General features: G+C 49.7%; 1 protein-coding gene across 1 annotated transcript in view; it reads left to right on the plus strand.

The window, feature by feature from the left end:
- The window catches only part of LOC134808032 (transcription initiation factor TFIID subunit 4-like), an 18,158-nt gene continuing 2,945 nt past the window's right edge, over nucleotides 1-15,213 (plus strand). The window contains exons 1-3 of the mRNA XM_063791031.1: nucleotides 1-85; nucleotides 1,099-1,196; nucleotides 1,599-15,211. Coding sequence (XP_063647101.1) covers nucleotides 1-85; nucleotides 1,099-1,196; nucleotides 1,599-2,537 — 1,122 coding nt within the window. The 3' untranslated portion in view covers nucleotides 2,538-15,211. The remainder of the gene's footprint in view (nucleotides 86-1,098; nucleotides 1,197-1,598; nucleotides 15,212-15,213) is intronic.

Below are 15,213 nucleotides of genomic sequence, written 5' to 3' on the forward strand. Positions count from 1 at the left end.
ATGGCTGCTTTTCAGTGCAAAGTCTCTTTGCGGCCCTCATTCCCCAAGTTGAAAGGGAGGGTCATAAAGCTCTGCTTTTATTTGGGTAAGATGGGGAGAGGATAATGAGGCAAATTGACTATTGAGATTATTTCTCAGAAAATTTTGGAATTAAACAAGTTATTTGCTCAATTCCACATGTATATACCAGTATACTAGTGTGAAGTCTTCTGGGCTTCTGAGGGCCCAAAAACTTGCCCCATCTGCTTGTGTAATTTAAAATATTGTTTTATTCTGTAACACAGAAGGAAGTGCTATTTCACATCCAAGCTTCTTGTGTCCTCTGCTTCCCCCGTGTTTGCTGAATCCTTGGGCATCTAGGGGTGGATATGGGAGGAGAGAGAACATTTTAATGGGCCCTGGCTGCTGCTGCGGTTCCCTCCAGCAAAGTTAGGGCCCATTGGCTTTTTTCTAGAAAGAATATGACTTTTGCTGACAGATGGCAGCAAAAGTCCTTTAATCAAAAACATCCAAGGTCATCAGAACTTTTTCAAGGGATAACAAATGGCCTGCTCCAGAGGGTGCTGTGCTGCTTCCTGCTTCAGTCCACATCCACTTAGGCACTTACTGGGTGTGCAGATGTTAATAGCAGAGAACTTATACACAGGTATCTGATGCAAACATTTGTAACATAGTACTGGAAGTGTAAAGACACTGTCTTTAAAAGGATGGGGGGTGGTGTTACCTCTTTCAGGAAGGTTCTGAAGGCTGCATGGCTATGCCCATGAGGGGAATGCTGGAGGCCAGCCAAGGACATTTACTTTCAGGGGGAGTTCACCAGAGCAGTTCCTGTGAAAAATATAAAGGGAATGTGACACCGGCCTTTGAGGAAAAGGAATTATTCTTTTTTCTAGGCTGATCTGAGGAAGTCACTCTTTTCCTGAACAAATGTCTTTTCAGTATTGCGTTGAACAAATTTTTCAATTGGGAAATATTTGGGGGCAAGAGGAGAGGGGAGAACTAGAATTAAACTCCATAAAAATGAGAATTGCTCTTAGAGGGGGACGTAGAGCAAGGAGTTTCAGAAGGGATCCAGAAACCATAACCCTGTCTGTTCAGAAAGATGTTTCTGTGGAGAAAGACCAGGTGGTAGACTTTCAAACGGGTATTTCGGAGAGGTTGACAAGTACCTAAAACCATTTGAAGCCTTTAAGCTGGTTGGTGATTATCCTACTGCAGAACCTCCCGGGAATGGGAGGGACCCCAATTTATGTTGGAGTGGTGTGTTGGGGGCACATTTTCTTGGCCTGCAGACCCCTTGTTTTCTTCCCAAGATAACTGGGGCTGGCTTGCAAGATGAGAGGGAGGAGGGGAAACCGAAAGTGGTTGGCTGCCTCTGGGGACAGGCCTTTTCCTGAGGGGAGAGGAGGAGAAGCCAAGTGACTGGCACAGGGTGAGAGATGGGAGGAGGTGGCTGTGGGGATCCCTTCCCCAGAGCGTGAGCAGTACATTGAGTTCATTTCCCTCCTTCACAATGGCCAACTGCGCAGAGGTTTTGAGCCAAACCAGAGAACACACACACACACACACACACACAAACGCACACACACAAATCCTAGAAAAAGAAACAGAGGAGGCGGGGAGGGAGGGAAGAACCACGAAGGGAAGAAAAAGGGAAAGGTGAAGAGGGACAGAGAAAGAGAAGGGAGGAAGGAGAGAGAGAATGGAGAGAGAGGAGGAGGAGAAGGAAGAGAGGAGGCGGGGGAGAGAGAAAGCAGGAGAGGAAAAAACATGGCGCTTGCGAGCTGTATGTGCAAAATCCGCAAGGAATTGCAGTAAATTCCTTTTTGTTTGAAGAAAATTTACAACTTGGTAATAGACCTTTTTATGACCTATTTGCGGTCGTCATTGGCTGCGGCTGGTCATGTGCAGGCGCCGCTCGCCTTCACGGCCTTTTTCCTGATTTCCCAGGCGAATTTCCCCCCCGCATTCTGCTTTCCCAGAGCCTCACCCCCTCTTTTTCTAACCTTTGTCTCTGCAGAGGTGGGCTCCAGTCGCCGGCTGCGGGATTGCGGAGTCCGCCGCGGCCTCGGCTCTCGCCCGGCGCCCGGCCTGGCCCCACCGCCGCTCACTCGGTCCGCATCGCCGCCACCTCCGGAGCTGGTGGGGAGCCCGGCGAGGGAGGGCCTGGAAGGGGCCCTGGGCGCCGAGTTCCCCGCTGGCGCCGACACCGCCTGCCAGGAGCAGCCGGCCTGCTCGAGGTGACTGCAGCCGCGCGGTTCTGGCGCGGCTTCTTCACCAACATGAGCGGGTCTCTGCGTCCGAGAGTGAGCGCAGCCGGGCAGCGCCTAGTGGATTACAGCAGACGCCCGGACCGACCGCCGCCTGTAGCTCGGCAGCCTTCGGGTAAGAATCGCCCCCTCCCCGCGCCCCAGCATGCCACCAAGAAGCCTGGGGCGCCGACCCCCTTGGGCAGCTCAGTCCGGCTGCTCCCCTACATTTCCCGGGGAAGTGGGGGTCGCTGTCTAAGCCCCTTCCCCCAATCACTTCGTTCCTAGGGCGTCCCCTGGGGCCTGGGGTGGAGTCCGGCTGGGTTCAGAAGTCTAAGGGGGCAGTATTATTTCAAAAATTCTGAGATATGGGTAGCCACAGACAGGATCCCACTGCCTAGATGGAGAGCCCTTCAATCCTACCCTAGGAAAGTGTATAGACGGGTTACTACTGAACATCTCCACTTTGCTGGGGGTCACTAAAGACATTTTATATAGAGCTGTGGTTTTTGTGGTTTACCTGTGGCCGTGGCCAGAGGTTCCTGGGAGGCTAACAGGTGTTTTTTGAGGGTTGGGGCTTGGGTGGGGGTGGGGTGAATTCTCTGTTTCTAGGATGTGCTTGGTGTTTGAATCTAGGCTTTAGTGACTGATGCTGGTTAATTTCTAGGGTTGATGGTTTATTGGGCCTTGTGTTGTATGAGATGGAATTTTAAATATTTTTAAATGTTTCTCTAGTTCTTAGAGAAATTTTTAAACAACTCAAGATAGGCTCTTCCCGCATATGATAATCCGTCAGGTGAATTTGGATTCTTTTATATCACAAAATGAATGCATGTTTTGGGAGGTAATGGTATCAGAATATATGGTGCAGGTCTTGGTAAAAACCCAATAGATCTTTGAGAAATACAAGACATCTCTGTGTTGAAACATCGTGTGTTTCTTATTTGCCAGAGTAGGAAAAGAGTAGATCTTTTTGCTCTCTAAATGTATTGATGGGTTGTGTTTTTTTTCCCACCTGCTAATAAATATTACATTGCAACATTCTTCCCTCAACTTCAAAACTGCTGAACTGAAACAATATGCATAAAAGAAAATCCTTTGCAGGAGAAAAAAAGCTATTTTCTCCCACTGATTTTGAATGGCACTTGCGGATGCAGTTCGCAAATCCTATTGCCTATTCCCTCATGAACATTGTGAAATGAAACCTTTGGACAATCTGCCGCATTGCGCATGAGACTGCCTGCGCAAGGCAAGGGTATGGTTCCCAAAGCACCCAGTGGTAAATCCTAACTTATTATTCCCTTAAAATTCCAATGTAACAACGTGGGCTATAAAAGAGTTTCTGAACAAAACATGTCGTCTTTGTGGAAAGGTGTTTTTCGTAATTAATGATGGAATCATGCTCATTTCAAAATGGAGGTCCACGATTTGTGGCCAGCTGATGCCTGCAAATTCTCCTGGATCACTAACTCTGATCACTTACAAATAAGAAACTCGAGTGATTCTTATTTTATTTGGAGTGTTTGTATTTTGTAATTATTTCTCTACTACAGTACAATGACCTTTGAGGTCATTCTTTGATCGGGGTAAAAAACATTCCCCATTGAAAAGCAGGCACCTGGACAGTGGCTTCTAGGCCCTGCCGGGTAGATTCGGAGCAGGAAGAGTCCCTAGGTCGGATGGTGCCCGGGTGGGGGTGGGGGCGTGGCCCTGATGGCCAAGCTCTATGTTCAGAGCTTCAGTGCTTTTCCCTGGTTCTGTAGCCCAGCGCGCTTGGGTGACTAAAAACCTGGGTTGGGTGCAGGTCCGATTACGCAGCAGAGGTTGATGTCATGGGCAGATTTGGAAGACTTGAGGGGTTCTTTGTAAGCCCCGTGGTAGCATTAATTCTTATTGGAACGAAATGGTCGATTGCATCTAAGGGAAATAATCCGCAAATCACAGGAACTCTCTGGCCATTAGTCCACAAGAAGACCAGTTCGTGCTGTTGCCACTACCGGAAATAACCCCATTGTTTCTGTTAACCTAACCAAAAAATGAAACGAAATTTTAAAACGCTGGGACCCTGAGAGCTGAGAAGCCCAGAAGTATAACTCCCAGTGTCCTTGGCCCAAACCTCTGTTCTCTCATAGATCAGGGAGCCGATAGCATGTCCGGGCCTTGGTGACGACGGGTCAGGCCATGAACTGGGCTTGAGATCTCTGGCGAGGACCAGGAGAAAGAGCGAAGCTTGAAATTATAAATGTGGCCAAGCACGAGAGCTGAAAACAAAGCGTATTTTCCCGTCAGATGTTTCTACAAATAAATTTCGCCAGAGTTCTGTTTTCTGAATCAGAGAGGCAAGGGAAATCGAACAAAGACAGTATTTCACCCTGGGCTGGCAGGCAGCTGTTAGAGGTATTTACGGCCTTGCCGCAGTGCGGCGGCCAGGCAGCCGGGTAGGGTATGCGGGGGCACCGGAAGCTGGGGAGAAGCCATCAAGAACTCAGAATTTCAACTTAAATTCAATTTAGGGTCACGTTTTCGGAAATGGCGTGAACAGATGCCCTCTTTCTAGGGACTGGTCCTTTAGACTTGATAGTTTTGCAGAATGAGGGAGAAGTTGTGCTCTCTGGATGTAGGATGGTTTTCCCCGCCTTGAAGAACGACTCAAGGGAAGCGGTGCCCAAGATGTGACATTTCTGATCCACATAACAACCTTCAGAGTGTTCATTGGCAACGAGGAGATGCTGCTTGTTCGGCGGAATAGGGTTTGCAAATCAGAAAGGACAGTTGAAGCTTTTAATACATGTTTTCCTGAAAAAGAAAAGTGTGTTTCCTGCTTCTTGAGATGAGGTTCCCAAGCTCCTCTGCATCCAGGCGTAGAAGCAGTGCGCGGTACCTTATCCGCACTGCGCGGTGCAAGCCGGCCGCACAGCTCACGGTCCCGCAGCGCCCGCCACACACCCGCGCCAGGCGTCCAGCGCATGTGCAGTGAAATGGCCTAGCCCGGGAATTCGATCGGCAAAGCACGGGTGTGGGGGCGGGGGGGGGGGCGAGTGGACTCGAGCAGGAAGATACACCCGATCTTTCCATTCTCCCTCCGTCAAGGCTCGCTACTCATCTTGTCTTTATCTCAGCCTTCCCTGTATAGCTGAACAGTTCTACCTTTGGCTACATTTCCAATCATTATGACTTATCACCTCACCCCAGTTTAAATCTGTACGCTAGACATAGGCTGAAAATACGAGACGAGGGCCAAAGGAAACACTCTTCTTTCCAGTTTATATATATATATAGCATATATTTGCCCCTCGGGGAAGGCTGTAGATTTTTTTTTTTCAGCCTGGTGCTACTACTTTGGGAAAAGGCCTTTTCTCCTGGCGCCTGTTCAAACCGCCACACTTCAGGTCAATCCTTCGGCCTGACCATTCCCGGATCTTGTTATGCCAGCACAGCACATTCGAGGGCTCTGGGGGGCAGCAGCTCGGCGAAGAGCAGTCAAATAAATAAATAAATAAACAAATAAATGAACGGACATATAAGGGCTTTTCCCGCCTGGGTTCGCTTAAATAATAGGGGACAAGCGCCTCTGGGCCACGAGCTTGTTGTTTGTCCTGGGGTGGGGGGTAGGGGATGAGAGGTGGCCTCAGGTCCCTCTTGCTCCTTCCAGCCGCCCCAGGGGACACTGTAGAACCAGCCTCTGGTGCGGGGAGACCTCCGCCTGCCGGAGGAAGTCCCAGCCTCAGGTTTCCGGGGCTGGTGGTCTCCCTGCTCTGCTGTCTGGCGCCTCGTCCAGGAGGAGGCGCTGTAGGACAAGCGTCTCGCCGGCTGCGGCGGGCCGGGGAGGGCGGGAGCGGAGGGATCGCTACCCGCTCCTCCCTTCCCGCGCACTCTACCTCCGCGCGCCAAGTGTGTGGGGCCTCGAACAAGGGTCGACGGTGCTGCGCCCCATCCCCCAAGGGGTTCCTTTCCCCAGACTGGCAGTGGAAGCAGCTCCGAGGCCTGGGAGCCTAGGGCCGTTCCGGGTTGGCGGGCCACCTCGCTTTCTCCGCCCTCCCGGAGGGGGCGCGATTTCCTCGTGCTGCGCTTGTAGGAGCAGCAACTTGAATCCTGTGTGGGGCAAGCTGGGCCCAATCTGCGGATCCCAACCAGCCCCTCCCGCTGGGCCGTGGGTCTTGTCATTTACCTTGCCCGGGATTCCTGGTACCCAGAATGGACAGCCTTGAAAAGCACATCCTTTAGTGCCTCCTCCAACAGGCTGATGGGCCTTGCCCTTGCTCACTTAGAACAGGGCCTGGGTCCTGGGAGTCCCTGGAGACTCAGAGCTTGGGTAAATCCCATTTGCTCTGCAGCTCAAGAGAACTAGCCAGATGCGCATGTCTACTCCACACCACCCAACCACTCTTCTACCACCACTTCGCTCATTTCAGGCCTTTTGTGGGCTCCACTGGGCACTCCTCGCACCAGGTTCAAGAGCCAGCGACACCTTACTTAAATAATGCTCTGACCCAATCCCACTGATCCTCCGTTATCTCTTGGCAATGCAGCCTTTTGTCCCCCTCTCCCCACCGCCTTCTCTAGGATAATGATTCTCAGTGAAGACCTGCATCAAATCTCTTGTTTATAATGCAGGTTTCTGGGTCCTATCCCAGACCTACTGAATCAGAATATCCAGATATGGTACCCAGAGACCTGCATTTTGTAAACACTCCTCCGCCCAGGGCACTTGGGCTGCATACTTATGTTTGAGAACCACTGGTCAATTATTTCTCCTGCTCCTTTTATGATCCTTTGTTCTCCAAAGATCAAGTTCCCTCTAACCCTACAACTAAGCATCCCCCAGAGCTCTTAGGGTTCCATCCAGGGTTGTGGTTTTTAAGGTCACCACCCTATAGACTGAATACTTACATTTTAGGGAAGAGGCCGTGGATCCCTTACTTTTGGCTTACAGATTTCAAAGACAGCAAGTTGTGGGTTCAGACTGCCATGGTACCACTTACCTGTTGCGTGACCTTAGGCGAGTACTGCAACTCTCTAGACCTGTTAATTTCTTTGAAAAGGAGGGATAAGAGTACCTTCAAGGGTTGCTATGAGAATTTTTACTTACTTGCAATTCTATATGTCAGGCACTATTCTAACTGCTTTATGTACTTTAACTCACTGGTTAAGTACTTAAACCAGTGTTTTGCCACATACCAAGTATTCAATACATACATGTTTCTTATTATACCCCTTTTGCTGAGTAATCAGGCCTAGACTTTTAGAGCAAAAGACCCCTGGTTCACTCACCAAATTTTTGAATTCTATGGAGGAGAAGACAGGCTTGAACACACAGGAAGTAGCAGACTCAGGAGAACATAGTTCCGTGACTTAACCTATTGCTGTTGTGGGCCACATAGTCCTGGCCCATTGGGTCTCAGTGTCTGGCACCTAAATGTATCAGGGTTACACCAAGCAGAAAGTGGCCCTAACTCCTCAGTGGGCAGGTATCAGGTAGGGGAGGCCTCACATTCACACAGGCACATCTTCGACTCCCACAGATGGCTTCAGGTCTTTCCTGAGAGCAGGCCCATTTATCCAGCTCCTGCAATCACCTTCTCCATCACCACCCTGTCCTGTCAGTCACACCCACTGGGCTGGTTGTTCCTCTTGTTATTCTATAGCCCCAGGGCGAGGACCCTCCTTAGTCTTTTAAAATCTAGGGCAGGGTAGGAAAGCAAAAGACCAACAACAGCCAAGGAAGCCGAGGAGCCCCACCTCCACTTCCCCCAACCCTTCTCACCCCTTTAACTGCTTGTGCCCCAGGATCTGGGCTCCAGGGCAGCAGCTGAGCCTCTGCCCCCAACATGTGTGGGGGTTGTAGCCAGAAAGGGTATTTTTATAACTCTTCATAAAAGATGTATGGAATTTAAAAGAATTGGAAGGGTCAATGGAGAATTGAGGGATAAGTCCTCACCCTTAGTTCTGGGTCCATGACTTCTGGCTACAGACTTTTTTCCTGAGAGCCTTAGTAGCTCTTGGCCAAGCTGCTTTGCTTGGCTTAACCAGGAAGTCCTCCTGGGTCAGATTTTCCCTCAAAACATACAGTTTCTTCTGCTACCAACCTTGTCAGGCAGTGTTCTGCCTACAGCCTAGGGCAGCACCTCCTGTTCCAACAAATCTTGGTTCTCCTAGTACTTGGATAGCCACCTTAGCCTCTTCTGCCCTTCTTGGGACCACTGGAGCCTTATTTCTAGCCTCCGCTCTGCTCTCAAACATCTTGCTCCAAGCCCCCTCCCCTTTTGTTTTGGTCTCTTCTCTCACTATTGGCCTTTTTGTCTGGGGTCACCTCTGCCTCCCTGGGTCCTCAAGCCAGAGCTCCAATGAGTGACTCCACTGGGGCAGGGGGAAGTGGGCAGGGAGAGAAATGTTTCTGTTTTGGTGATAGAGTATAGTGCCAGGAATATAGAGTTATGTTTCCCTCATGCTGGGGACTCCCTGTTCAGTCCTTCTCTGGCTATACCCCCAGACTACGTCCTTAAGTACCAGCCCTGGGCAGTCTTCTTTCTCCACCTGCGCCTGGCCAGGTATTCAAAGCCCCACCTATCTCTTCTGGTTGTACAAACATTTAGTTTAAGAGGAAAGCTCCACCCCCCTTCAGGCAAAAGGCCTCTTAAGAGCCAAAATGAGAATATTCTTTCCTGGAGCCACCTAGCAGGGGCCCTTAGGATGGGCAGAGGGCTGACTTTCATTACTTTTGGAGTAGAGCTGCTTCCTCCCAGAACCCCTTCACTCTCTCCTCCTTCCTGCAAGCTACTTTGGCTCCCAGGGTTTGGAGGAGCCCTACAAGGTGCCCTATCTCATGGGAGCTTCCTAGGCTCTTTTTAGCCACATGGGGAAGGACAGTACCTACAGTCCCACTTTACCTATAAATTAATTCCTTCTAGGTTTTGAAGAAGGCTCAACTTGTCTTTCCCCACTGCCTCTTCCATTATCACCACAACCATTGCAAGTTCTTGGGAAACTCCCCAACAAACTGGCACATGCTAGCTCTACTCTTTCCACCACTCAGCTTCTCTCCCCCATTTCACTCTTTCTTTCATCTACAGAAGACCAGGAGGAGGGGAGGAGAAAAGGAATAGGGGAAGGAGGAGACAAGAGAAGATTATGAGAAGGTGGACACTTACTCTCTCTTTAATCACTTTGCCTCGCTTTCCTAAGATCAGGACATAAATGATGTCTGCCTCAATATATTCCTTTCGTCTCTCCTTTTCTTTACTCACAGCTACTTTTCCGTTATTGTCTAAATATACAGAGTAGGCTATGTAATTTTATCTTTTTGTGTAGGCCACAGTAAAGGTTGCAAGCATGTCTCAGTCACCATGCTTCATCACCGTTTGTTCAAAGAATGTCTACCTAGCCCTGACTGGGTACCCATCACTGTTTCAAACACTATTTCTCCTCAGTCTTATCTTCTCGTTACCCCATTCTCATAAAAAGCTCATCACAATTGCCTGGAAACTAATATGTACTATGATTAATTTCTTTCTTTCTTTTTTTTTTTTTTTGAGACAGATCCTAGCTCTGTCGCCCAAGCTGGAGTGCAGTGGTGCGATCTCGGCTCACTGCAACATCTACCTCCTGGGTTCAAGTGATTCTCCTGCCTCAGCCTCCTGAGTAGCTGGGATTACAGGCATGCCACCACGCCTGGCTAATTTTTGTATTTTTAGTAGAGATGGGGTTTCACCATGTTGGTCAGGCTGGTCTCAAACTCCTGACCTCGTGATCTGCCTGTCTTGGCCTCCCAAAGTGCTGGGGTTACAGGAAAATAAAGAAAGCTCTTCTCAACCCCTCAAACTATTATTATTATTTTACAGCTGCTCATCTAGTGCTAACCAGAATCAGAAACTATGTTTTGAAGAGTTTATCCATTTTTAAAAACAGATGCCATCAACCATAAAAGAAAAATATCTTCCTACATGGCTAATGAAACAAAAAAAGGAGAAATGGATGCCTTACAATCCAGGCTAATAGCCCCCTGCTTTCTAGCTAATGACAGTGAAATCAGGAAATGGGTTTGAAAATGCATGTAGAATGGGTGGAAATTGGGATGCAAAGAGATCTTTGTATGAAGGGATCTCTTTTATGGGCTTGATGGGTCGTTCTGATGGGAACAGTTGCAACTGAATTTGATTTAGAAATCATATGTGTGTGTGCTCTACAAATCTCCACAGAACATCCATTATTTTCATCAGAATAGTCAAAACCACACATGTTTTTACACTGTTTGGTGGCACTCTGGTGGGCTATTGAAGGGTGCTGGGGGGTCAATTCTCTTTTTATTTATGCTCCTTGGTGGGAGCTGAGGGCATCTTTCCCTCTCTCTTACCCCCACCCCAGCCTCCCCCAAGCAGAGAATGCCACATTTTCCTAGAGAGCAGCTTCAGGCCAAGCTCTTTCCTTGGCTTTCTCAGCAGGACAGCGGCAGTGTACTACTCTCTCTTCCTCTCTTAGGCTCTCTCCCTGGTGGGGGCAGCAGTGTGGGTGTGGGGGTAGTGCTCCTAAAACTCCCACCCAGTTTTGAGCCCCCAAAGTTCCTGAGCCTTAATCACTGTGCTTGGAGACACCATGGGAGTGGGGACATCTGACTTCCTAGGCTTGGATTCCTTGAGAGTCTCATTTGCTTCCTCACACCCTGTCGCCTTCACACCAGGGCTGTTTTATTGTTTTATAACCTTCTTTGGAGCTTTAGTTGCCAAAGATTCTAATGAGGCTATTCTCCACTTTCTCACTTTACCAAACCCCAAGTCTTGCTGTGTTAAGCAGTTTGGTCACTTGCAAAGGCTTTCCTTTCAGATCTAAGCGAATTACAGAAACCTCTAGGCATGTGGCTACCTTCAACTTTGTCCAAGCCCATGCACAACAATATGGAGGGAGCCAAGTGTTAATTCCAACTGCCACTCCCACCCCCAAACCCACCCAGCCTCTCCCTAACCACCCTTTCTCCATTGAAACTTGAACAAAATCTCAAATAACTTCCAACTTCTGTCATAAGCAAATAAGAAGTGGCTTTTGACCTTCCTCTTTATCACATCTAGAGCTAGAAAATTATTGAAATAAAGGGGTTGATGGTACTCACAGTGAATGCCGCCAAAGAATCATAAGACATGCCCACCAACTAGCCTTTTCCAAATAGCACTATCTCCCAACTTAAACAGCTTCTCTGAAAAGATGCTATTTGAAAAGCCTGGGGTATTGATATGAATATGACCTCCCTTGCATCCTGGATATTTGGAACTATTTAAATCTGAGGTAACAGTTGCAGCGAACCTTTATTTAGTGAATAAAAGTTTAAAGCCAAAGGTTATTTATGGTTCTGCAGAGATGGGACCTGAGTGGCTATTTACGAGCACGTGATTCCAATAAACTTTGTTTTATGGCTTGAGAGTTGACAAGCCAAAATATAATTCCCACCATAAATTAGGTTAAGAGCATACAAGTGCAGATGCTGGGTTCCTGGAGCAGGAATAGGAACGTGAGAGGCTCCAGCCAGCTCCAGGCTAAGAAGGAGACGGTTCTACTCCCAGCTCCCCTGCCCACTAGGAAAGAAAAACAGTAAGTCACTTATTACTTTTTCCACAACAACTTCAGAGGTGGGAGATTTCTCTGTTCCTGACTTTTCTGCCTAGGATGGGGATAAGTCTCATCGAAGTTAATTCTAATTTTAGCCTAAACCTAAATTAACAAATAGAATGAGCATCTCGATCTCCCATGCCCTCCCTTCCTGATAGGGACAGTTAGGAATTGAGGGCTCTCACCTCACAAGAGGGACTTACTGCCCCTCTCCTCCCCATAAGAGCATCTCCTTCAGAAGTGGAATAAAACAGTGGTATTCTGGGTGGGGAAAGAAAGAGAGGATGAGGGTGAAGCTGCTTTGTCCCTGAGATTTCTGATATTGCTTTCCTATAATAATATCAGGAAAGACTGAAAACTTAAAACTGGACACCAGCCTCTGGGAGGACCACTGCTTAGTAAAATTGTCTTCTGGGCTCTCCAGCAGCAATCCTGAAAAATTGATGTCATACCCATAGAGCTGGATAACAATCTAAAGCATTGCCATTCACCTTTAAACCCATTGATTTTCCTCCTCCTTGGTTATCATTTGGGTCCTCATTTCCCCCTGGAAATTGCTCTTTGTTTTGAATTGGAGTAGAAGTGGCAAGTCCCAGCCATGCCTGATTCTTCTTTGAAGAAGAGAAGACAGGTTTTGGGGGCACTGGTTGGGGCTGAGGAATTTGAAACCAAGCTGAAGCTGGAAAGGGAGGCTGAATTGCTCCCAGGGTGGGAGAGATAGGAAGCAGGGGTGAGGGGCAGATGGAGAGGCTACCCCCTCCCCAGTGGACCTGCACCCACCCAGCCCGATTGCGCAGAAGGAAACACACAAAGGCCCATTTTCTCCTCGCTTCTCGTTTTCCCACTGGGAATACCCTGTTACAGGCGACCTGACTCGGGCCCAGTAACTAGTGAGGTTTTGCCCAAGGGTGCGTGGAGTGGGGGAGGCAATGGAGACCGAAATCTGTCATAATCCGTGGCTCTGCTCTTGAGGGACTGCGGTCTCCGGCTCCGCGGAGAACTTTGCGCAGTTCCCGGGGGCGGGCACCTGAAGCAGGGAGGTCTGGGTATTGGTGGGGTATCTGGGCCTTGTCATTTTTCTGTGTGTTATATGTGTCTGCTTTATTATCCTGTGGAATTTAAGTGATCCCCGTTTTCATTGCAACAGGTTCAGGACCATGAGAGAGCGCCGCTGTAAGTACCTTCCCGCTTCTTCCGAATCGCGAAGAGGCGGTACTGATCGCGGGGAAGTGGTGGGCTAAGGGGCCAAGCCAGCGGAGTGGGCGGATAGAAGAAAGGCCCTGCCTCCCCCACCCCACCTCCACCCTCCACCCCGGGCCTCGCTCTGCGAGGTTAGCCCGCTTCGGGAGGTGGAGGCGCTAAATCGAGGTCCTGGAAAGCTTTTCTGGGGCCTGGTTCACAGACACCTGCCTGAGAGAACGGTCCGCGGGGTCTCGCCTTGTCTCCTTGGGCCTCCCTAGACCTTCGCGGCCCTTCCCTGCTCTGCACAGGTGCAGCTCCGCCAAGGCGCTCACTTCTGTTAAGAGCTTGCTAATTAGCAGCCTGTCTCATTAGCGGCTTCAAACCAACGCAGTAAACACCAAGGCCATGCGGTCCCCTCCGCAGCCCAACCCTTCTTAACCTGGTCTAGCCTGGCCAACCTTCTGTTTTTAAAAAAATTCACTGAAAACAAAAACTCCATCCTCTGTGGCCGTGGGTGTGTTGAGTTGCCCGCTTCTGAGCTTTACGTGGACATTCCTTCCCCGCCCCTCCCCCGATCTGTTTGCAGCGGTGTGGGCCCTGGGCTTGGGACACTGGCTGAGCGAGGAGGGATACGGACCTTCTTTTCACCTCTGCTTCTCTGTAACTGCAGTTGGAGAATTTCCGCCCCAGAGGCGCTGGTGCTGCAAGGAGGCATAGGAGGGTGGAGTGGGGTGGATGCGGTGGGGTGGGGCCAGAGACTCGTGGGATCCTTGGCTTGGATGTTTGGATCTTTCTGAGTTGCCTGTGCCGTGAAAGACAGGTACATTTCTGATTAGGCCTGTGGAGCCTCCTGGAGGACCATCTCATTAAGACGATGGTATTGGAGGGAGAGTCACAGAAAGAACTGTGGCCCCTCCCTCACTGCAAAACGGAAGTGATTTTATTTTAATGGGAGTTGGAATATGTGAGGGCTGCAGGAACCAGTCTCCCTCCTTCTTGGTTGGAAAAGCTGGGGCTGGCCTCAGAGACAGGTTTTTTGGCCCCGCTGGGCTGGGCAGTCTAGTCGACCCTTTGTAGACTGTGCACACCCCTAGAAGAGCAACTACCCCTATACACCAGGCTGGCTCAAGTGAAAGGGGCTCTGGGCTCCAGTCTGGAAAATCTGGTGTTCTGGGGACCTCTGGTCTTGCTTCTCTCCTCCCCTGCACTGGCTCTGGGTGCTTATCTCTGCAGAAGCTTCTCGCTAGCAAACCCACATTCGGCGCCCTGTAGCTGAACACAGCACAAAAAGCCCGAGAGATCAAAAGCATTAGTATGGGCAGTTGAGCGGGAGGTGAATATTTAACGCTTTTGTTCATCAATAACTCGTTGGCTTTGACCTGTCTGAACAAGTCGAGCAATAAGGTGAAATGCAGGTCACAGCGTCTAACAAATATGAAAATGTGTATATTCACCCCGGTCTCCAGCCGGCTCAGCAGGCTCCCCCAATTTGTCTGGATAGAGCCTAGGCCCAGTGTCCCAGGAAGGTGGATACTTGGGAGTCTTTGGCATTCAGGGAAATTGGGGGGACTCTCCTGGGATAAACAGATTCTGCAGCCTCATAGCCCTTGTTAGAACTGGCGCCCCCAAAATCCCTACGAAACAGGTAAAGTGGTGGAAGCAAAGGATGGGGGGGATGAGCAAAGTGCCAGGCTTGGAGGGGGAGTATCCCTGCCCCACCCCACCAGGCCCAGGCCCAGGCTTGAAACTAAATTTTGAATTATGTGGGAGGTAGGAAGGGCAATCAAGACAGTTAAAAAAAAATCTAACACCTTCAGCCTACAGTTAGGCACCCAAAAGCCCCACTCGAGCCAGGGCATCCCTGTGCCCCTGAAATCCATCGAGGCTCTGAGTGAGTCTGCGCTCTCCATGCCCTGAACTGAGAGACAAGCACTGCACAGTGCCGAGGCGCTGGGGCGGGTGAAATTTGTGAACTTTTGTACTCTTGTGTGCTGCTGTCGGCAAAGCAAAAATAATGAAAGTTTGTGATATGTTTGTAAATGATTTCGAATGACCCCTCGCCCTGCCCTTCACCATTAGCGCGCCGGCCTCAGCCCAAGGCGGCTCGGTGCCTGTGAGCAGCGCCTGCCTCGGGGTCTGCAGCAGCAGCGGAACGGAGAGGCCAGCCCGGATCAGGGCCCATGAAGGT

The sequence above is a fragment of the Pan troglodytes genome, chromosome 13 (assembly GCF_028858775.2).
Source record: "Pan troglodytes isolate AG18354 chromosome 13, NHGRI_mPanTro3-v2.0_pri, whole genome shotgun sequence".
NCBI classification, from domain to species: domain Eukaryota; kingdom Metazoa; phylum Chordata; class Mammalia; order Primates; family Hominidae; genus Pan; species Pan troglodytes.